This window comes from Alternaria alternata (genome assembly GCF_001642055.1).
Source record: "Alternaria alternata strain SRC1lrK2f unplaced genomic scaffold CC77scaffold_1, whole genome shotgun sequence".
Taxonomy (NCBI): Eukaryota; Fungi; Ascomycota; class Dothideomycetes; order Pleosporales; family Pleosporaceae; genus Alternaria; species Alternaria alternata.
In genome coordinates, this window is record NW_017306190.1 from 1,703,068 (window position 1) to 1,724,747 (window position 21,680).

The 21,680-nt window shown below is 51.2% G+C and overlaps 9 protein-coding genes across 9 annotated transcripts; 4 read left to right on the plus strand and 5 right to left on the minus strand.

Annotated features, from left to right (window-relative positions):
- Window positions 1–724: 724 nt before the first annotated feature.
- On the plus strand, window positions 725–1,135 carry CC77DRAFT_924430 (DNA binding methylated-DNA--cysteine S-methyltransferase; the record flags this gene model as incomplete). Its single annotated transcript, XM_018533807.1, has 2 exons — window positions 725–922; window positions 971–1,135. The coding sequence occupies 2 exons, from the start codon at window positions 725–727 to the stop codon at window positions 1,133–1,135; spliced, it is 363 nt and encodes a 120-aa protein (XP_018391754.1).
- A 282-nt stretch (window positions 1,136–1,417) lies between these two features.
- Window positions 1,418–3,111, plus strand: CC77DRAFT_1027399 (hypothetical protein; the record flags this gene model as incomplete). Its single annotated transcript, XM_018526365.1, has 2 exons — window positions 1,418–1,644; window positions 1,692–3,111. The coding sequence occupies 2 exons, from the start codon at window positions 1,418–1,420 to the stop codon at window positions 3,109–3,111; spliced, it is 1,647 nt and encodes a 548-aa protein (XP_018391755.1).
- A 937-nt stretch (window positions 3,112–4,048) lies between these two features.
- Window positions 4,049–5,143, minus strand: CC77DRAFT_953011 (hypothetical protein). The gene is made up of 3 exons (XM_018535424.1): window positions 4,981–5,143; window positions 4,729–4,927; window positions 4,049–4,682 (listed from the first exon to the last, which is right to left on the minus strand). The coding sequence occupies exons 1-3, from the start codon at window positions 5,121–5,123 to the stop codon at window positions 4,155–4,157; spliced, it is 870 nt and encodes a 289-aa protein (XP_018391756.1). The 5' UTR covers window positions 5,124–5,143; the 3' UTR covers window positions 4,049–4,154.
- A 399-nt stretch (window positions 5,144–5,542) lies between these two features.
- CC77DRAFT_1056416 (hypothetical protein) lies at window positions 5,543–6,160 on the minus strand (the record flags this gene model as incomplete). The annotated part of the gene is made up of 1 exon (XM_018527907.1): window positions 5,543–6,160. One exon carries the CDS (start codon window positions 6,158–6,160, stop codon window positions 5,543–5,545), a length of 618 nt encoding a protein of 205 aa, XP_018391757.1.
- A 642-nt stretch (window positions 6,161–6,802) lies between these two features.
- CC77DRAFT_1046026 (hypothetical protein) lies at window positions 6,803–7,913 on the minus strand. Its single transcript, XM_018527427.1, has 2 exons — window positions 7,396–7,913; window positions 6,803–7,331 (listed from the first exon to the last, which is right to left on the minus strand). The coding sequence occupies exons 1-2, from the start codon at window positions 7,449–7,451 to the stop codon at window positions 6,884–6,886; spliced, it is 504 nt and encodes a 167-aa protein (XP_018391758.1). The 5' UTR covers window positions 7,452–7,913; the 3' UTR covers window positions 6,803–6,883.
- CC77DRAFT_1056418 (DUF1746-domain-containing protein) lies at window positions 7,835–8,894 on the plus strand (the record flags this gene model as incomplete). The annotated part of the gene is made up of 2 exons (XM_018527908.1): window positions 7,835–8,073; window positions 8,132–8,894. 2 exons carry the CDS (start codon window positions 7,835–7,837, stop codon window positions 8,892–8,894), a joined length of 1,002 nt encoding a protein of 333 aa, XP_018391759.1.
- A 470-nt stretch (window positions 8,895–9,364) lies between these two features.
- On the plus strand, window positions 9,365–10,319 carry CC77DRAFT_39067 (hypothetical protein). Its single transcript, XM_018531494.1, has 2 exons — window positions 9,365–9,444; window positions 9,614–10,319. Exon 2 carries the CDS (start codon window positions 9,727–9,729, stop codon window positions 10,132–10,134), a length of 408 nt encoding a protein of 135 aa, XP_018391760.1. The 5' UTR covers window positions 9,365–9,444; window positions 9,614–9,726; the 3' UTR covers window positions 10,135–10,319.
- A 1,804-nt stretch (window positions 10,320–12,123) lies between these two features.
- CC77DRAFT_925229 (hypothetical protein) lies at window positions 12,124–12,674 on the minus strand (the record flags this gene model as incomplete). Its single annotated transcript, XM_018533851.1, has 2 exons — window positions 12,124–12,418; window positions 12,472–12,674. Coding segments are annotated over 2 exons (498 nt in total), but the record flags the coding sequence as incomplete, so codon positions are not given.
- Window positions 12,675–18,099: 5,425 nt separating this feature from the next.
- CC77DRAFT_1004310 (hypothetical protein) lies at window positions 18,100–21,048 on the minus strand (the record flags this gene model as incomplete). The annotated part of the gene is made up of 3 exons (XM_018523257.1): window positions 18,100–18,256; window positions 18,494–20,195; window positions 20,877–21,048. 3 exons carry the CDS (start codon window positions 21,046–21,048, stop codon window positions 18,100–18,102), a joined length of 2,031 nt encoding a protein of 676 aa, XP_018391762.1.
- Window positions 21,049–21,680: the final 632 nt, after the last annotated feature.

Sequence of the window (21,680 nt, forward strand, 5' to 3'; positions counted from 1 at the left end):
TGGACCGCGCTGGTGGTCAAGCCGACCTGAGACATCTGTGAGACTATAGGGCAGTCATCGAGTGTGGTTGCCAGAAATGACGCCTCATGATGTTGCTAGCTGCAGTTCGTCGGACGTGTATCCTTTTGAAGTGTGTTGTGCGAAGTAAGAAGGCCGATCGTGCGGTCGAGTGTACATTCTTTTGTTCTCATGCCCATCACAATGGCAAAAGGTCCCGATAGCGGAGAAAATCGTTGCGTGGATAATGTACATCTTGAGAACCGCAAGTCCTGCGAGGCGCCTGAAGTCCAGGTAAGACTGGTCACTTCTTGGTCGCAGCATTGATGGCGATCTTAGGGGTGGTAGCCAAGCGTATGTGCCGGAGTACCGCTCCTTGAAGTTCACTTGGTACCTTTGTACAGAGTCTCATATCCTTTTGAAGGATTTGTTACGCAGTACTCCAATCAGTCTTTGACTTTTCCTGGTCAACTTTCGTGTGTATTCGTACGAGTTTTTGAGAGCACCGCTTGGGGCAAGATTCCCAATTGTATAGCGATCTTGTTGTTCTTTTCATGTTCTGTCCTTGCTGTGTCTTCAGTGATTTTCTTTTCCTGCAAAACATCCGATTTGGGTAGCTCATGTGACTCTGGTCTGTGAGTGGTCAATTTGAAAGCACACCACGTGAGAGCGCGCCAACGTAAAACGTCCCGAAGACGCGTCAATGCAACTGCATCGCATCCTCAGCATGTCCAAGCAGCAAAAGGTTACGCCATATCAAGAGCGCGTCTATACAGCCCTCCAGATGATTCCGGAAGGACGCGTCACGACCTACGCCGCCATGTCAAAGGCCTTGAACAGCTCCCCTCGTGCGGTAGGCGGCGCGCTGCGTGTCAATCCGTTTTGTCCAGAGGTGCCGTGTCATCGATGTATCGCCAGTACTGGTGTACGTATGCTTGCTCCAGTATGCGAGCGTCGGCACTAATATTGACAGTTCGTTGGCGGATACAAGGGTGACTGGGAGAAAGCCCCCAGCGGACAGAACCAAAACTCGAAATTGCAGCTGCTAAAAGACGAGGGGGTGGTGTTTGACGACAATGGGTTTCTGGTAGACAAGACCTTGCTGTGGGATGAATTCAACGTGGAGAAGTTGAGGTGAAGATTGTGGAAGCATCGAGGTTCGTGAGGCTCGGGCAAGTGGGGGCGGGGCGATCGGGAAGATTTGGTGCAGCAGAAAGCTCGCGACCTAGTGATATGGCAATAGGCACAGTCCTGTCGAGGTCGCTTGATTGAGAATTGTGTTTCGCGCAATGTCCATTTGCTGAGAAATCGTTTGTCGCACTTGCGCAAATTTGCCACTTAGACGTCGATTACCAACGTATACCTAGCTATTAATACGGCCCGCACTACATCAACCTCTTTATTACGTCCAACCATCACTATGCCACCGAAGAAATTTCTGAAGCCGAAGCCTAAGGGCAAGATAAAGCCGCCGGAGCCAGAGACCGAGAATGACTTTCTCGAGGCTGCAGATGAATTCGAGCAAGCGGCAGGGAAATGGCGCGCAGGCGACGCCGCGAAAGCCGTTCGCTTCTTCAACCGAGCGATTGACGCCTACAATGAAGGCTTAAAGCGTCATCCTCAGTCATTCGACCTTGCCTACAATAAGTAAGGCGTTTTTCATATAATTGTATGCTTAATGCTAATAAGACTAGAGCAAATCTCCAGTACACCATTTCCGAAGATGAGCGCATTATCTCACATTTTGGAAATAGGATTGCCTTGCTAGAGGAGACTTTGATGTCGCATCGCTTTGCCATCTCACTAAATCCAACGAACACCGACATCCTCTTCAACGCCGCGCAGGTGCTCACCTCACTAGCGGAAGCCGGTCTGGAAGCTAGCCCGCAAGCTACCGCAAGGCATGATGCAAGACCATTACTCGAGGAAGCGGTTGAAATCTTTACCAAGTGTTTGGAAAACCAACAGCAAGAGTATTCTCAGATGCAAGCTGAAATTGCCAAGATCCAAGCATCCGGTGAGTACCAGGAGGCCTGGGAAGGTGAGCGACAACAGCCAGCAGAAACGCAGGAAGAAGACACGGAGACCGATTCGGGGGGTTCGGAGGCCCCAGGCGATTGGGCCACTGTTGAAGAGCCGCTGACACCAGAAAGCATTTTGGAAACATGCACGGCGCAACTTAGTGCATTGACAACATTACTAGGACTGTATAATTCCGCTACAGACCTACCAAACATAGAGAAGAAAGCCCAAGATGGAATAGATACAGCGACGAACAAAATTCCGACGCTCATAGACCTTATTGACAAGTCACCAGCCCCGAAAGCTGTCGATGAGCCCAAAGCAGGCCCAACACTTTCGATAGGTTCTACACCAGAAGAAGCTACAACAACACCCAAAGATGACGCTATCCTCGCGTCTGCCAGTTTCCAGGCCAGCGTAGCGGAAGTACAATACCGTAGTGGCAGAACGACATCGACAGAGTATGCAGAAACCGTGGAGCAAATTTTCAGCGACATGGTACAGAACGCCGGACAACGTTCAAGTCCTGATCTCGCATCAACCAACGTTCAGTCCGCCTATGCTGACGCGCTCATGGATCTCGCTTCAGCACTTGCGGATGGCACTCAATACATTCCATCAGCACCCACTTTCAGCACAGATATCGATATCCAATGGACAGCTCTCACGCAGACCCAAAATCTGCTTACAAAGCTATCCGCTGCACCGTACACCTCCATCCTATCCGCATCGCGACTGGCCGATGTCTTCATAGCGAGAGGTGATACCGATCTCTTCCGCTTCCGGATCTCGCTCTTCGAAAACGCGAAGCCTGCTTGGGCGAAGAGCGGACCAACTCTGGTTTCCAATGCTGGCGTCTTCTATCGAGGAGGTAGAAGCTACGCAGAGAAAGCTGGTGCGACTGGAGTGCGGAGCACGGCAGATGCCAAGGCAGTTGTAGCAGAGATATTGAAGACGGTGGCGAGTGGTTCGGAAATGTCGAGAGAGACTTGGAAGGCGAGGAGTGCAGATGTGCCGAAGGTGTTGGATCAGATAATTGAAGAGGGTATTGTAGGACGAGAGAATGCCGATGGTTTACTGAACTGGATTTAGAAAGCAAAGACCTCGGCCCTCAGTTCGAGATAGTCAATAGAGCTTTTTCAACCATTCTTAGCGGGACTATAAAGAGTGAGTCTACCCAAAGAGTTCAAAGCAATGCGGTATAGTGATATTTGTGGTTTTGCCTTCCAAATCAGAAGCTTTCCCTCTCGGTATTCGCATGCGTAGTTTGCGGATTCAGCTAATATGCTGATTTTAACTTCTCATTAGTAATCTCTCTTTACTAGACTCTCCTCTGTCCTAGGTAGCGCCTACACTTGCAGAAAACCCGCATAGGCTAATAACTATAAACTACTAGTAGGGGCTTGTTTCTTCTTATATTAGCAGAATGTCTGCTTTACGCTAAAAAGGTTTCTTAAAAGTAACATTTCTTCTTCTTGAAACCAATCCATAATCCTAATCTGGTCTTGGCTAGGGGAGGATGCATTATCTGCCCGGATATTGTCCGCGAGAAGTGAGACTGACGTATTGCGCCAGCCTTGCGCCTCCATCGTTTCTAGCGTTTTTCGGGTTATTGGTAGCCACTAAAGTATCTCGTAAGATGCAACTGGAGTGTCGCACGAGTGAAGGTGTCAGGAACGTTAACTTGGGGAAAAAATGAGTGTTAACTTCGGATGTGACGGCGGGGAGATGCAATTTGAAGCTGCATCGAGCTGCGCCTTCCCCAAGCAGCGCTGTGACGAGGAGGCTGCATACAAGAAGCACTTGACACGTCTGGGTAGCCAATCGCACTGAGTATATGCTTTACCCCTCAGTCGAGACAAAGCTTCGTTCAAACATGCAGAGAGTGAGAGAAAATACAGGGAGGAAATGTGAATTCGAGTATGTTAATCATGTGTGGACTGATTGCAATCGCAGTGAAGCCACAGCCTATAACTTTTAAGCAGACTACTCCACATTTATGCTTTTCTGTGGTAGTACTCGCAATATTGCCTTCTCTCATACCTCAGAGTGACGTCTCCCTCTTCTGGCGTTTCCTCTTACATCTAAGTTTTATACATCCAACGTACATGATCAGACCGAGTTTTGAGCTTTGTTCATCTCTGTCCAGCGAGTCTCCGCTCTTGAACCTCCGACAGGGCCCGGCTACCGCTCAAGAAGGCAACAGCTCCTACGACAGCTGCCGCTGGCAAAGTTTGGAAGAGGTTCCAGCTAGTGTAGTATAGGAAGAAAATGCCCTCCATGGCCAGTATGGAGCCATAGAAGAGGCCATGCGAGACAGGTGCATTGCCAAGCGCCTTGCTAAGATGATTAGCATTTGCGCCCAGCATAGCCCACGCGCCAAGCAGGATAGGTAGCGCAGCAGCAACAGCAGCCGCGAAGACAATCGTTATGATCTTGGGTGGAGACTTGGGGTCATCGCGGAAGATGTGGTGAATCTCAGATTCGGCGGCGTAGCGGACGGGCGGCGCGGGGACGCTGAGGGGGACGCTAGGGTCGCGGGTAACGGCGAGATCGAACGCTTTGCTCTTGTATGGTGCGGAAGACCCAAACGATCCGATGACAATCGATGCGACGATAGGCTTCTCAGAGGTCAAGAATTGGTGGGGTAGGTCTTTGTGAGACTGGAGATGTTAGCTGTGCTGCCAGCCATTGGCACGTACAACATACCAAATCCACCTTTCCCTTGCCACTGTCCTTCACATTGAACACAAAAGACTCCTCCAAGCCCGTCGTTGGCTCAGTCAGAGTAAGGAACGCCTGATGAGGTCGCTTCGCAGTGCTTCCGTCGAGGGTTGTGAGGACAAGCTTCAACGTATCGGTCGCGCCCAAAGATACAGATTTACCCAGCGGTGTCGAGGGACTCAGTCTGTATGATGGTTAGTCCTGCAACCGTTGCACCGAATGCAAGCTTGAGCTCACTTGTCCTTTGAACCTCCGCCAACACCAGCACCTTTGCTGGAAATAGTCACGGTAGCATCTTCAAAGCTCCAGGAAGAAGCTGCAGACACAATGGCCGCGCCCGAGAGTAAGAGGGAAGAAACAAAACCTTGGAGAACCCTCATCGTTGCTGATTCGGAAAGAGTGAACGCGGAGCTGTCAACGCTGCGCCGACACAGACGTAAGCGTGTCCTTTGCCAAGACTTCTGGCGGCATGTTCCGGCGCTAGTTCTCCATGCTCTTCCTCAGCTTGGCTACTACAGACTTTCAGCGCCCATTATTATCGCGACCAGGATGCTAGGTCAACTTCTTTTTTTGTTTTCAAACAAGTAATTTGCTTCGAGTTTCTCTTCCTTCCTATGCATTCACATCTATGGCGAGCACAACCTGTCAGACTTAGTACATCGGTCAAACTACGTTGTGGTCACCAAACATATCCAGGAAGACATCATTCTCGTCGTTGCTGTCTCAAAGAACTACTCATATATACAGTCAATGATATTTGGGGACCTGTTTCCTACGCTACGATATTCTCAAATCTCACTCAAGCTTCCTGTGACGTGTCCTCTAAAGCGTCTTCTTCTAGAGTGACCAGATCCACTATCCAGAGAATATTGAGTACCAGTCCAACCCAATCTCTTTGATCGTTTGGAAACATTTTCATCCACTCATCCTCGATAGCTACCAAATAGGACTCATCTCTAACCCCGTTCATTTGAGGCACCACATCTCTATACATCTGCCAGAGCCGGGAACCTCGCATCGACCCCAGCGTCCCGAGGATAGCATGTTTCATACTGTTTATCGGTAGGTGATAGTTGTTGAATGTAAAAGGATCAACCATTAAATTTCCCTCCAGGACCTTCTTTGGGTGGTAGGCGATCTCAGCTATGGAAATGATACGCCCTTCTTGCAGTCTTTGTATACGCTTCTGTATCGCCTCCGTGGCCAAAGCACTGCCTATCATACGGGTGAGGTTGAGCTTCGACCACAGCTCTTCGAGTCCGAACGGCACATACGAATCAGCATACTCAGGCTCGTTGTACAGAAGATGCCTAGCTGTGCCATAGTCGGTTTGAAAGTCTCTGGCTATGTTCTCGGATCTCCTGTGTTTATAGCGTCGGTTATATCGCAGTTCAAGGGATCTGGTTCCAGCCACCATTCTGTTCGACAGAGTGGACAACACTGGTGGCGCCCATCTATGTTATCCCAACTCATTTGTTTGACGCAAGCAGATCCGAAGACGTGTCTGCAGCCCAAGATATTCGTGATTTCTAGTGGCATGTCGAGCATTTCGAAGGCGAGATTCTCGCTGCCGTAGGGCAATTGGCAAATGGCACAGACGTCGTGCGCTTCGAACAGTCCTAGTGGCTTGCTAGTCGTATGGTTTGCGATGAACTGATCGTATGTTCGGGGCGTATCGCACTGCTCGCAGCATGGCGTTGAATTTAAGGGGGTAGAAGACATTGCTATTTCGAGTCTGGACAGTATCATGGCAGACGTTGGGGGTTGACTCAGAGAGAACAATGAACTGAAGCCACAATATATAGACCACTCTTGTTCACAGCAACGAGGTGAAATGCTGTTCTCTCTGTTCAATGTCAATTTGAAGTGGCGAGCGGCAGTATAGACAAAATGTGAATATGTGATTGGGTATGATGTGTTATTTTATGTTACAGTTCGTGAAGTGACAGATTGCTCATGATGGAACGGTCCCAAATTCCCAGACCATACTCGTACAGTGTGCAGTATATATACAACGAGGGTGTGTCGTTCGAAGGGCGATATGCACTCCATTTCGTCCCTCTATAATCCTCCTCTTGAAAGCAATCCCCGTGATGCTACCATCTTCAACCGTAGCTGAGCTCTTTATGACCTCTCATGTTTATTTGCCGACAGTCTGATCCTTCAGCTCCTTTGTCTTCTCGGCCACCATGTCAGTGACACCTTTGGCCTCTTCTGCTGCTCCCCTCGCTTTCTTGGCCATCCTCTCCTTCCAGGCCTTGTCTTCCTCGTCTCGCATCTCCAACTCCTTCAGCCACCTGTCCCTCTTGTCCATGCGCTCCTTCTGAGCAACCTGCTTCTCGTACTCCTTGCGCTTCACACGATCCTTTTGCCAGTACATATTTCCTGCTACCAGTACAGCGATTGTGAAGGCTTGAGCATATAGACGTCGGCGGAAGTACATGTTGGTCATCTTGTGGTCACCTTTTCGCATTGAGCGGGTGGCGCCGACAATGGCCCAGACGGTGAGACCGCAGCCGAGGGGAACGAGGGGCTCTTCGCGAAGGCGTCTCCATATCTTGTCGATGGTGTTTTCATTGTAAAAGTCGCTGAGCAAATCGTTAGTAGACGAATTCCATGTGCACATGATTCAATGTCTGAGTCTCTACATACGCATTCTCATCGAAAGAAGAGGGAAGCGGCGCGCTGTTTGGAGGTCCAAAAGACATGGTGGGTGGTATGCAGATGCGGAGGTGGCGGAGGAGTCGCGTGGGTATGTGAATACAGTGGCAGGTTCTTTGCACGAACCTGCAGTCTTGGAGCACGGCGCTATGTGTGGATGCGCAAACTGAGGCTGTACAGAAGCTCTGGAAGCGCTATCACACGTGCAGAGTGGGTTGTGTATGGCTTCAAGATGCGGAGCAATCGATTATCTCACCACTTCGGCCATCGGCCCTTCCTGATGTTCCAGGCCCGATGCGCGCAGCTGTACCTACATCACCAGAGCTTCGCGAACAACGACTGCCTGGGTCAAGCATCTCTACCAACACCAACCTACCACGTCGCCTTCAATGAGAGACGGGGCGGCAGGCAAAACTCCTCTCGCTGCGCCATGAACGATGAGGCCGAGTCGTCTCGAGCTCCACAGCGCCAGAATGATGCTGCATCCCACCTGGCCGATCTGGAGGATGCCTTAGCACGCTTTGAGGAGGCTGAACAGCGCGAGAAGGACAAGGCAACCAAGCAGAGAAGACTGGATGCGAAGAGGAAGCGCATCCAGATGTTGGGCGAGCTTCTACGCGACTTGGACATGGTCGTCTACCTGGAACTCATCACACTCTACCACTTGGAGTACGCTTACCACTTGCACACTGCTGCTGCTGCTTCTTTGCGCTAACCATGGCCGCAGCTGCTCATTCTTCTGGCTTCTGTTCAAGACCTTTACACATGGCTTTCTACTGACGCCGATCCCCGACACCGCGACCCTCACCCGCCCACCAGACGAACCGCGGCCTTTTCTGCCGCTGCTCCTGTTTTCGTTTGGAGTCAATTTCCTCCTGCATCTTACATATCCCGCGCCTTCGGCTGGCGAGGACACCCGAGGCTATCTGCATGGCGGCTTGATGATAGACTTCATCGGGCAGCAGGGACCCACGAGCAGGTGGAAGCTTGGGGCCCTTGACATGTGCATCTTGTTCCTGCAGCTCGTTATGGTCTCGGTACACGTCAAGAGGCGGGAGCTGAAGAAGAAGCTAGCGAAGCTGTCAGCTGGTGGGGGTGCACCAAGCACCACTACCACCACCACCAACACCCGAACCACGTCAGACTCGGCAGCGGTGAATGACAACGCGGCCCGGGACCAAGATGCCGATGACGAGGAGCGAGGTGTGCTACACCGAACCGATACTTTGTCGGATTTGGGCATAGATCCCGACAACGAGGAGGATGCCCTGTTGCCATCCTCTGAGTCTGGCCATATGGACGCTGTTGAACTTCTCAGTTCCGGTCAATGTGTAATTGGTGACTTTACTCTCATCGATACCCTCCTTCAGGAAAACAGGGATTACTCGGCTTACCGCTTGACGCGCACCGAAAGCGGCAACAACGACATGCCCGAGACGCTGCGGCGGCTCAATACGTTGCGAACTCGGTTCGGTGTGGGTGGCGGATGAAGCAAGTAAGACGTTATCTTATCATCGCCTTACTCCGATCCACGTGTTTCAAGCATCTCCGCGGTGACCACATTGCTGTGACGTTGCATGCATATTATCCTAATGAAATATTGCGTGCAGCGGGGGAAGCCTCCGTGTAACCTATGCACGTTCGGCTCGGCTGCCCCCACGCGTTCCTTCTCCGTTGCCATGTCGGTTGAACAGGCTTATTGCATGCATTGGTGGCGCCAGGGATTTTGGATCCCAGCAATATGCATGCAATGCGTAATTGTGTAATGGACCATGTGTGTCAAACAGATCACGATCATCTATGCATGTTGAACACCGACCTAAGTCAGAACGGTAAAGGGGCTTGTGTGGCGGGGCTATCACATCATTATGGTATGATCGCGTGTCAAAGTGTGCATGGTCCCACTCTCGCTCGAGACAAGTGACATGTAACAAGGCGAGACTGTTGGCTGGTGCTAGGATGTCCCAAGATGCTTGCCAAAAGGCACCCATAATACTGCGAAAAGCGCCAAAACCGTGAGTACCGGCACAGCTGCATTCTGCCAATCGCCAGGAAACTTCATCAGCCAATATATCCAGAAGCCGAACGCAGCAAGTAACGGAACGAGATGATATACCGCCATGAACGCAAAGGATATCGCATGCTCAGCCTCCAAGCCCCAAGCAACAGCCATGGCGTCGTCGGACTGTATGTCAAACTCGCTCTTTTTCTTTGGAATACAGCGCAGTCTGTATGAACGACAAGGCAGGCTCACGCAATCATGCCACGGGTTGAGCCATGACCATCTACAATTCATATCGCAGACTTTGAGGCAGACCGCGAATGTCTTGGGAGAGATCATGGGGTTTGTGCCTGGTCTTGGGTCGTACTCGTAGTCGTTCTCGAAACCGGGGTAGTCTGGGAGGTCCTCGCCTTGGGAAAGGACGCGCCCGGTATCAAACTTCTCCAGCTGTAAGAGTTAGACTTGTGGTATCTTGCAGGTGTAGTAATAGAAGACGCGGTACCTTTACGAATCGACAGAACCGGAAGCGAAATGGTGATGCGAGCCGTTTGATCCAGCTTCGATGCTTTCTGTACCGTGTTTTGAGCTCACGAAAGAACATAGGATCATTCAGCAGAGTTGTGATGCTGATCTGTTCAACTTCCAAAGACCACCGCGACCCTTGCACGGCAAAAAGGACACGCTTTGATGGGTCTGGAGAAGTGGCTGGGAGAACCGTCGCTGATTGACCAGAAGTTTGTGGTGATGAGTTGTCATTGCCAGTTGCCAGAGAGTTAGTATCAGTTTCACCAGCAGTCTGAGAGTTATTCGTTGACGTCGGCACCGCAGAGGAACTTGTGGGAGTATAGCGTTGACTGGCTTTCGATGATACTGAAGAGCTTGACGATCGACTAGCAGTGGACTTGGTCAACGTTGCTGCAATGCTCCATAGTCTTGGAACAATTTGCAGTCTCGGAATAGAATCGGGAATTTGTTGAGAAGTGGTATCTGAAGCCTTGCCAGGGCAATTGACACCACGGCAATGGCATTGGCTTGGATGCTGCGGCAATGAGCGCATGGCGAATTGGATAATGTTCCTTTCGAGTGAGGATACGATCTCATATAGCCGGACTCCACCAAACTGCATAGCTTAGAGATCTTACTCGGCTGCTCTCGAGAGGCAAGAAACATACCTTCCACTGGAGACGGTGGTCCCCAGTTGCAACATCAGGTATGCGAGGGGTCAAAGGCCACCAATCCCACTCTGCCATCGTATAATCCTCGAAGAAGGCCTTGGCCTTGTTCAAGAGAGATGTGTTGTTCCCGGAAGACAATTCTATAGTACTTTCCGGTGCAGACGCAATGGCCTCCCGTAGTGGTCTGCGTAAAGTCAAAAGTGCGAGATCTCCACTAAGAAGATCTAGAACTGTAGTACAATCGGAGTTCACTTTCTCGGTCATCAAATCCTGAAAGAAACTCGTGTCTGCTTGCCTATCCAGCGTTTGGCCCTTGGGGTCTGAGTTGCAAGTGTCGACATTTTGCAAGTACTTAACAATGTCTAATACTATAGGCGTCCAGTCTGTTGTCATCTGGGTGCTCAAATGGTGTTGAATACTCTTGTTTTGGACATTGTAGCTCCAGGACAGTAATTCGGAGTACTCAGTAACGAAACAGCCCTCCCCCAAAACAGATAAGGTGTATGTGTGGAGCTGGCGTAGGGCGTGATTATGTTGTAGTATGCCAATGCAGTCATCGCCTAGGGCAGTCTGTCTAAGTCTTGAGGGTTGAGAGAGCAGGTCAAGGACTTCGTGGAATTGAGTTATTCGCTCTTCTGAGTGAATCTTGTAGTCCTGCTTATTCGAAACCGTAAGTGACGGCTTCTTCGAGAATACAAAGCGCTGCAGGTTAATCTGAAGTAGCTTGAATGCTGTACTCTGGATCAGAAACTCTCGCACATTCGTAAGATCATCGAATATGGTTTCGTCAACGCACGTCTCATCTTGTTCATCTCCATCTGAGGAGTCTTGATCAGGGTATTCCAAGGGCAAATGTCCTTCCCCATCAGCTGCATCTAGTGTGGGTGCATGGCCCGATTGGTATCTTTCCAATATAAAGTCCGCGATGTCTCGTGCCTTCAGTGCCACCAAACGAGCAGCGAGAAAGTCCAAGCGATCTTGTGCCTCGTCTTTGAGGTTTTCGGAGAATTCTTTTAGCAGCCGTCTGAATGTGTTTTTGAATTTTCGTGGTCCAACAGAACCGTGTATTGCACTTGTGTAGAGCGATTGAAGAACTCCATCATCTCGAAATATGGACAGAACCTCCTTGGTTGCTATGGCGATTTGTGTTGCCGAATATCCACTACCCTTGGATATTTCGCTAGCAGATGAAGCAAGAGACGGTACGGAAAACACGGAACCTTCGTCAGACGATGTAACTGATACGTTGTCCTCATGATCATAGCTTACGGACTGGCCTGAACCGTATGAAGGCATGTCTTGCGTCGCTTTCTGTGTACCCGATTCATCTTCATCATCTGTATTCGCTGTGTAGGTCGAACGCGAGTCTAGATCTTGACCAATGCAAGATAGTTCCTTGAATCCATTCCCAGAATCCTCCTGTATGTTTTGAGCTTCAAATTGATCAGAGGTATCTGGTGGGATCTCTTCACCGGTATCCACATCATAGTGCTCCATAGAGGGGTGGCGCTTGCTCAAGTCTTGTTGCCGCGACGAAGTGGATGGCCAATCAACGATCACACTGTCGCGCGACTGAGAACTCTGTTTACTCGTCGACTCTTGCTCAACTTCGACCGTGTGAGACCTTCTTGGAGAGACCAGATCCGTTTGCAGAGAAACATAATAGAATCTGTCCATACTAACGAAGGGTCTCCGCGACCTATGACGTATACTGCGTTCGATACCTTTGAGGAGACTTTGGACTTCTACATATCCGGCATGCAACTCGAGGCGAACCAATTTGTTGTCTTCCTCAACAGTACCGTAAATTTTGCCATTGGATATCATGTACATGTATCTATAATTCATAATGTCAACTACTAAGCTGTTGCCTCAAAGCCATCGACTTACCTGGCTAGTTGTTGGGCTAGACCATGGCCCACGTCACATAACTGTTCGTGATTGCGATGAACTTCGTAAGGATTGTGACAGTATGCACATCTCCGAGCATGCATCTCGAAATGGTAGGCCGCCCAGCTCTCTGCAGTATTTACGGGGCGAGAGAAGCTGTCTACGGGATCTTCGTAGAAGCCAACAATTCGATCGTGCGCCATCGGCATGTTAGTAGAGCCTTTTCAGGGACCAAGTTCTTCAGACATCCCCTGTAGTTAATGGTGGTTGAGCTCGACGAGCGCGTAACCCTGCAGTAGTTTGAGCTAAAGGCGTTCACTGGCTTTGATTGTCGATAATTGTTTAGATGTAGCGACATAGACACTTAGAAATCGTTAGCTACGTCGGCATCTTGCAGCACATCTGGTACAGGATCGTTGGTAAGGCCAGGCGGATAGAAAGGTGTCGAGAATCATCCACTTCGCTGTTTTGGTAGTACGCTAAGCCGTATCGATTCAACTGTCTTACGTCCATTATCTACTTCAACCACCAATACTCATCACCGTCGCAGTGACCTTATACCAGCGACGGTATTCAAAGGCCGCGTTAGGACAGCCTTGAAGACTGGTGTGTATGCAACCTTGTGGCTGTTCCACGCGCCTGACTTTCCTGCACAGATCAGATCATGCCTGCATTCTCCCAGAACATCCATATGAAAAATACAACGTCGACTTGCGCATGTCCACACAGCATTGCACACCGATGAGAGCCTCATGGGCGCCAGTTTACTAAACGACATGCCGCCCGTCATCAGCCGTCACACCAGTGGCGAATTGTAGTGTCTCGCGAATCTCCGTGTGTGTGAGACGGGCCTGTTCGTTCCCATTTTGGAGAGCCTGTGCTGTCCAATATCTGGGTTCGTCTAACGGCATATACAAGCGGTTGTAGCGACATGCACAGCATGCGAGATCTCACGGGCGGGTAGCAGTGCCGCTTGGCTGCAAGTCTCACATTGCGTGCGCAAACGTGGCGTGAGTACTCCTGTACAGAGGCATCTAGTGGTGTGTACGGAGTGGCATATTGCTTCCGGAAACAATACTTGTCCGTGGGATGTTCACAGAACCTGATTGTGAAGCGGGATTAAACGGAGTCGACGCGCGTGTATTCTCTTCTACCACCCACCCACCAAAAGCATCACCTATCGCGCCTTTATCTCAAAGCGATCACTTGTGCGTTGTGTCATGCATATTAATTTCCACATGGCAAACATGGAAGCTATCAAAAGCAAACCCATTATGGAAAGTTTTGGAGGACCCTGCATGGCCATTTTCGTGTCGGTTGCCCTTTTGTAGCGATTCGCGCGAGCCGCGTTATGCTCTTGCTCCCCCCAAACTTAATCTCTACGGGACGGAAAGCACTTGTGTCCTGGGTGCCGAGATGCGATTTTGTGTGGGGTAGATAACATAATCTACAAGGTAGTGAAACCGATGGAGACGATGAGCCTCCAACCGTTCCCATATGCGTGTGTTGCGTCCCATGGCCTCACTTGTGACCGCACTGCATGCTTGCGGATGACGCACGCCTGGTTGAAGGGCGGGTTAGAACGGAACAACGGATCGGAACGTCCAACGACGCACCGAAACCCAAAATCCCTATGATGGTTTATTCGCCTCAACTTCCCATCTACACCTGCTAAGAATAGTATGGGGCCACATGTCCCACCCCCTCGAAACGGACGGAGAAGATGCGTGTGGGGAGCGCAGCGATTGGCGGGCATCCCTACCCTGCCCAATCCAGACTTTGCGTAGAATTATCTGATTGGCGGGGTCTGCTTTTCCTGCGAGTAAGATGTCTGATATGATATGATATGCAGCGCGGGGCCAACACGTTTGCATCCCCGTCCCTTGTTCGCATCGCATTTCTGGAAGAGACTAGTGCGCCCACGTGACGGTATTGGGGATGCGGGTCCTCGTCACGTCCTTGGATGGCTGTCACTGCTTACATGCATGGGCACGGTGTGTGTGTGCGTGTGTGTGTGTGTGTGTGTGTTGTACCGCGTGGCTTGCATGGTTGGGCTCTGAGTGCAGAGTCCTGGGAAAGGCGATGCGCATACCGGGCAAGGATGATGCTGGCGCAAGTGCATGCGGGGCCCGGCAGTGTGGTTCGGCGATTGGACTAGCTGCATCATGAGGTGTGGGTATGTGCGGGATTATGGAACTGGCGAGGGTGCGGTGCGTTATGTAAGATTTGATAGTGAAGCTGAAGTTGTCATTCCAGCAGTCTTTGTTGAGAGAAAACATGAGTAGATGGTGTCTATATTGTCTGTACATGACTCACTCCCTGGTACCTGGTACCCATCTTCTTCTGGTTCTTGGTAACCGTGCCAGTTACGAAGACCACCTACCTAGGTATATACAGTAGGTAAATCAACGACGAGTCTTCTTGTAACAGGATGCGTAGCACCAAGTTGTTGCAATCAAGCAACTACTTAACATCGGTTGTGTAACTCGCATCGAAGACCCAGCACTTGCGCATATAGTTGGGTGGCAGAGAAAATTCTACCCCGCACTCTCGCAGGTTCCTCGAAGTTTTGAGGGTGCGAGTATCTGTGCTGTGGTACGGCAACCAATTCTGTTCAAGTCGTAGGACATCAGAAGATCTGTTCTGAGCATTCGGTGAATACATGAAGGCATGGTTTGATTGCTGAGGTGAAGGCGATGCTGTGCAATATGTGCATGATCTGTCTGCCACCGAAGGCGCAAAAGATCACAGTGCCTGCCTAAGCGCTGCATCTACAAGGTCATTGAGTCAGTCACACAATCCGGTGAGCGTTTTAGCTATGCTTGCTTTGCTGAATGTGATACATTGTCATGTGGTAAAGCAAATATTGCGCGCAGACGGAGGAGCGCGAACTCAACGCGTGACTAGGTAATTTGATAGACACACACGCACTGCCGAGAGAGACAACGTTCGCGCAGCGCAGATCGAATCCCGTAGAAAAGACGTCGATGGTATTGCATCAACATGACAGGAAGATACGGTGTGAATTATAGGTACACGTGTCGAGAGTCGGTCATCTGGATGTGGGTGGAGCCCCTAAGTCCCGCGGATGTACATCAATGGATTCCATCATGCAAGTCAAAGAAACATCAGCTGTAAAGGCTGAAAAATGAGGAAGTTAGTCCGGAAACCGCATCCCAGTAGGGTATGGCATCCCGCGACCAGCAACATGACTAGGTCGCACGGTGGTGGTGGTGGTGGTGAAGCAAGAAACGTGAAAACACCATCGGCAGTTGCATAGAAGCAATCAAAACGTGCTTACGCAGCCCGAGAGATCTATCCTGTCTTGCACGTTCGGCCCGAGTAGCGAACAGAAATCGGGTAAGCACAGCAGAGGCTGATCATGGGTTGGATCCGCTGCAGCATGCGCAGTCTTACAGCCTTGTTACCCGCCGCAGAGGTAAACGGTGAGTGAGTGCTGATCTTATACACAGTTCCCTTTGATTGGGCGGGTATCTGTCCCCACTCGCGGCATGTCATCAATCAGTACCCATGCACCACAGCGGCTCTGCCTAGGTAGTTCTTCTTCACGACGTAGGATCACGGGACAAGCGGCTGGCTCGTGGGCAAGCTAGGTTGTATCCTTGCAGCACATTCTGCAGCGTGGAGACTTTCTTAGTGCTTCTTCTTGTATGCCCACCCGCAACTTTGTCGCGAGTCAGCATCACACCGGATGCTGGTAGCGTTCGCGGACGTGATGGCATCGAATCGAAGGTGGAGATATGGCGGTGAAGATGTTGCGTGCGCCGTGCGCGCTTCGGGGGCCCGGCAAATCTAAGGTTAGGCCCGATGACGAGGATGGTGATCAAGGGCATGTCGTGCATAGAGCGGCACAACAGTTAGTCTTGAAATCCGTGAGGGTGTTGATTGGTCGTCATGGAAAAGTGAAGGGTCGGATTGATTAGCGATATGGATAATACGAATGCGGCATCGTTCTTTGTTGTGCTGCCTTGGTGCAGGGCTAATGTTCAGTTGAGCAGCTTGCGATAGGTCGGCTACTCCCTACCTGTCTTGACATGCCTTGTCATGCGAGTGTCCAAGACCTGCAGGGCGTCATAGTGTATGCCTGGACATCATTAACAACATGTCAGTCCCTAGTCTCGAAGAAAAGGCCGTCGATATTCTATTTCACCGTCGACTTTCCTATTGAGGAAACAATGTGGTAGGCAATTTCTGGTCAGCTTAATGCGGCTTCCGCAATTTGGAGAAACTTCTAATCCGGCCGACTGCGGTATCCTGTTCCCTTGATCGCTGTACGAAGTAAGATGTGCACAAGAGCGGGATAGCTACTAGTTGGACCGTGCTAAGGAGGTGGCGAGATTCGGACCGTTTTGAGGAAGGTTCAAGCTACTGCGACTGTGGGACGTTTTGTGGTGTGGTAAAATCGACCACCGGAGAAGTTCCACTCGACACCGTCAACACCGGGCTTCTAAATAATATCCGCAGAGTTCTCAAGCTAGCGCGTAAGATGACAGGAAGACGGGCGTCCGTTGAAGTTTGGGACTAGTAGCGCACAGTGGCGGACTGATAATACAATTCCTAGTTGAGAGAAGTAAAGGGCCTCAACTATAGAGGCGCTATAATGCCGTACATAAAGTTCCGGCGTGGGTCAGAGAATGCGCCGAATCGTCCAACGGACCGCGCCGGAGGCGTCTCCGGCATCTAGTATGCGAAACACGGAAGTTAAATTCTGGCCAGCTCACATCCTCGGCTGCTTTCCAGCACGATGGTCAGGTGGCTACGGACCTCTCTGACGGGATTTTGTGGACTGTGCGCAGTGGAATCAACATCGGTCTTTCGAGCGCGAGGTTGTGATTGTACACGTGTCTGCGTAGCCTACAATAGTTTATGCTATGTGGGCGCCTTTTCAACGTGGCATGTCTGGTGACATTCGAGGGCGTACGACCAATGCCACGCGCTTGTGAACAACGTGAAGCACTTTTCTGAAACAAGAGAAAGGCATCATAACACACTCGGGTACGGCGGCCTGGACTTCGCGGAAGATTGCCGACCTGCTAAACCATATAGTCTGGGAGTCAACGTCCATCGCTCCGGGTCGCTTACCTACGGTGAGCTTTAAACTTTCGACGGATACTTTGACCAGAGACGCTATGTGCAAAATGCGGGTTGTATGATGTGAAGGCGTCAGTTCTAAGCTCATTTCTTGTCGGCCGTGTACAGCAGCCTGAGGCTGCACTCGGTATGGTTCTGGCCTCATCCGCTAGGGCCGGTTCCTGATATGGATTTTGGAGAGTTGACGGCGGCTTTTCTTAGTTCGTCATCCCACATCCGAAACTCAGTTTTGATGACCGTCTGTTTTCGAACACCGTAGCGGAGATAGGCTCGTTGGTCGAATTTTGTGATACGTTGGGCGCATACGAATGTGAGATTGTGATTTGGATTTGCCAGGTGCCCTCGCAAAGCAAGTCTCAGGGTGGAAGGCCAGAGGGAAATGGGTTGTAGAAACATAATACATTATGCGCGAAGGCCTAGGCAGTGGCGTTTCTTAGATTGTATTGAGAAAGACACCATGTAGTTTGATATGGTAGATAGTGGGTGTTGGAACTAGTTTGTACAACAACAGGTGTTTCATTCTCTTTGGTGTCCGCGAGCGGATGAATAAAACAATAATGCTGCCCACGAAGTGGTACGTATGACGAAGTATTGTACATTGGCGAAACGAAGTTCCTCAATCCTGGTACGATTATAACGATGACAACCAAAACGTCCGCGAGGACGGAGATATCTAGATGCAATTTGTCCATAGTATTGATAAAAAAAAAACAGAAACGAGAAGCCATAGGGTATAACGCAGATTTGTGCTCGCAAAATTGCAGAAGCTGGAAGAAACCACCCGCGCGATGTGAAACATGCATCTTGGATACAAGTTTCAGAAAAGTAATATAGAAGTAATGTGATAGGATAGAAGCATCACTGCTTCCCTTCCTGGATCTTCTCTTGGGTTCAGGTGCGGTGCTCATACCGATTCGCCTCAGGAGGAAATGAATCGCGATAGGCTGGCCGTTTGGCTGTGGGCTGAGGACCTGCGGACTGTGCCTGTTGATGCTGTGGGTACTGATGTCCCTGAGCAGGAGCATGGTTTACTGACCCAAAGGTAGATGTAGGGTAACCACGTGATTCATGGCTAGGAGCAGACACATCGGTGTGGTGAGGACCGATGGCCGGATGGTAGCTGCTAGTTCTTCTTCGAACATTGCGCTCTTCTTCGCGCATCTCTTCCTCGTAGCCGTCATAAGAAGCTTCTGAGCCATGCCCGGTGGTAGAAGACGGTGCCCGTGACGGCGCTACCGATACACGCCTTAGGCGAGGCGATGGTGGTCGGGTGATGTGACGTTCTGGCTGAGCTTGCATTGCAATCGATCTCCAGTAATCTCTCTCGGAGCGATAATACTCAGCATCTTCATTTGAATCGCGGACGTTCTGCTCCAATCTGGATATGCTTATAGAGGCCTCACGTTCCTTCTCTTTCCTTCTGGCACGGAAACGTGCGGAAGCACCAGCATTACGCCTTCTCTTCTCATCAGCACCCTTGGAAGCGGTCTGTGTTTCTACTTGGATATTGTGTAGAGACCCATCCTGGCTCTGAATTGTCATGAGCTGGACACTGCTCTGGTTGGATGGTGCCATGGCTATCATACTATTACGCTCACTCTCCATGGATACAGATCCCTGGCGGGAATCGTGAGTAGGTGTATGTCTACGCATTGGTCCATATTGGCCTTGAGTACTGTTGTTGTCGTATTGACTCGACGCAACGGAGGCGGGCTGACTGTAAGGAGAGTATTGTGCGATTGGACTAGCACTACCAGATTGGGGGAAGTTTACGCTTGGTCGGCGGATCTCTGTTCGCATCATGTTCGGTGGGGGCGTCGGAGCTGTAGCTGGGAAATAGTGCGTCCGGCCACCAGCTGGAGGTGTAGGCAAAGCAGGCTGTGTCGTCATCATCTCCGAAGGGCGGGTACTTGCAGTTAAAAAGGGCGACTGCTGTGCATCGATTGTACCCGTGGGCGGGTTCAATCTGCTCAAGCTGTGGGTCCTAATTCCTTTCTCGGGGTAGAGAGACCGTATTGGAGGACGCTCTGGGGGCTGGAATGGCCTGGCATGCTGCTGCCCTTCCTGCGTAGATTGAGTAGAGTCTACACTGTTGGGTCGACTGATAGAGGGCAGGCTCTGGGAATTCTGTGTATCGACTGGGGATGGTGAGTCCATCTGAGAATTACTGCGTCTCAAAGCTCGTTGCTGTTCGACAAGTTCGGCCTGGGGGTTCAGAATTGAGTGGACTCCAAAAGGATTCCCAAATCTTCGGTCAGACGGAGTGGGTGGAGTCTTTGAAAGATGGCGAAGAGGTGGCAGTGAAACAGGGGGATTCACTGGGGCTTCCCGCGGACTCCTGTACGGTGGTTGCATTGGGGGATAGGATTGAATGGGTGACATTTGTGGGGTGTTCCTCTCTGAACGAGGCTCTCCTGCCGACAGGATGGACATGGAATAATTATCGCCAGAGCCCCCTTGGCCGCCCTGACTGGACCATGGGCCGTCCGGTTTTGGATCGTTGTGGTATGGGGGAGTCAAAGAGGGCTGGAAGCGTCGTGGGTAGTGAGGGAGAGGGGCCCGAATAGCGGGGAGAGTTTGAGTAGCCAGGATGACTTGGTTGGTTGGGTCGCCTAGAAGACAACCCAGAAAACGTCAAGGTAATAAACAGTCTTGGAGGCGAAAAAGGTTGTGGATGGCAGAGAATGGCGGCAGTCCAAACGGTGAAGCAGGAGGACGAGGCGAGGATAAATTTCCTAGTAGGGCAGTTGAGGCAGTGTGGGGCTGACGTCCATGCTATACTAGGCGTGAGCGGCGGGCGCTGCAGGAACAAGGTCTGGAGATCAGTGGTAAAGTGAAGCGTGGAGGAGGAAATGAAGCTGCAAGGCAACGTCGAGGGAACTGGTAAAGAGTCTGGGAGTCGAGATCTGGCACGCCCGCAATCGGCAGTGGTCGCGCCAGGACCGGGTGTGATATAAGGCTTTTGCGGTGTAATAGTCGGAGGAGCGCCGACCGGGCAGCAAACCATCGAGAGTGCATATGCCCCTGTCAAGCCTGGTCCATGTTGCGCGAGGAAGGGCAGCAAGTACATCATGCCTTGTCGGCGGCTTTGACGACGCGCTAGGCGGTGCCTTCGTGCTTGCCAGGATATGCTGGCAAGCTACGCACGCACGTCTTGCGCGCTACTGCATGTTCGACAGTGACGATGCGCGGAAGCGGAAGAGAGACTAATCCCCCCACCGCAACAACGCGCAGCTGGCGGCGGCCAAGGAACGACGTCGAGGTGGCCGCGCCCTGCAGCCTCCAGCACTGACCTGCGGGAGACAGTCCGGAAAGACGTCCTGTCATCTCATCTGCAGCTCGCCGGCCCTCCCTCCTCCACTTGCAAAGCCCACCGGTGGCTGGCTCGCTCTCATGTCCTCGAGCCCTGCTAGGGCCGGTCAAGCCAGCGGTAGCGGGCACCGTGTGCGTGATGCGCACGACCATGTCTCATCATGTGCCCCAGCACATCATCCCTTCGCCTGCCGCTCGTTGTGAAATGAATTGTGCTCGCTCTTCATTTTGCTTTGTTGAGCGCGCCTCATTGGTAGCCAATCGCGAATTTAAAATCCCCGAAACATGCCTCTATGCCGCTTGTGCCTCGCGCGCTACACGCACTGCACAAAACACGACGCACAGCTTCGCCCCGAGCTGCTCGTGCATCGATCGCCATGCTCACGCTTTGGCCAGAGAGATCGATAGCACCGCTGCTGCATGTCTCATCTCATCAGTGGGTTGCTTCTTGTACACCTGCATTTCCGACCCGGCCAGCACCACTAACGTCTCGGGACGGTCAGCGGCGGCAACGCCTCGTCTCGCTGCGGATGACAGAAGAAATTGGCTCACCCACGCCATGCAGCCATGCAGCCATGCAGCCACGAAGGAGCGATCGCTTCCGCCTTGGAAAACGTGCGTGTCGAGAACGTGCTCCTCATGTGGACGTGTTGCAGTGGCCATGTGGGGGTAGCAACAAGTTGATGAGACGGCATGATAGACATCTCTGCCTTTGTTGATGTGGATGACGGCCTTCTGAAACTCGATCGAATCAGTGACATGGTAGCCCTCGGCCTGCCGTGGTG

Coding starts and splice junctions, on each gene's coding strand:
- CC77DRAFT_39067 (XM_018531494.1), top strand. CDS start 9,727: ATGTCTTGGGAGAGATCATGGGGTTTGTGCCTGGTCTTGGGTCGTACT.
- CC77DRAFT_1046026 (XM_018527427.1), bottom strand. CDS start 7,451: ATGTCTTTTGGACCTCCAAACAGCGCGCCGCTTCCCTCTTCTTTCGAT. Junction 7,332..7,395: donor TCTTCTTTCGATGAGAATGC/GTATGTAGAGAC, acceptor CGATTTGCTCAG/CGACTTTTACAATGAAAACA.
- CC77DRAFT_953011 (XM_018535424.1), bottom strand. CDS start 5,123: ATGAGGGTTCTCCAAGGTTTTGTTTCTTCCCTCTTACTCTCGGGCGCG. Junction 4,928..4,980: donor GGCGGAGGTTCAAAGGACAA/GTGAGCTCAAGC, acceptor ACCATCATACAG/ACTGAGTCCCTCGACACCGC. Junction 4,683..4,728: donor GCAAGGGAAAGGTGGATTTG/GTATGTTGTACG, acceptor TAACATCTCCAG/TCTCACAAAGACCTACCCCA.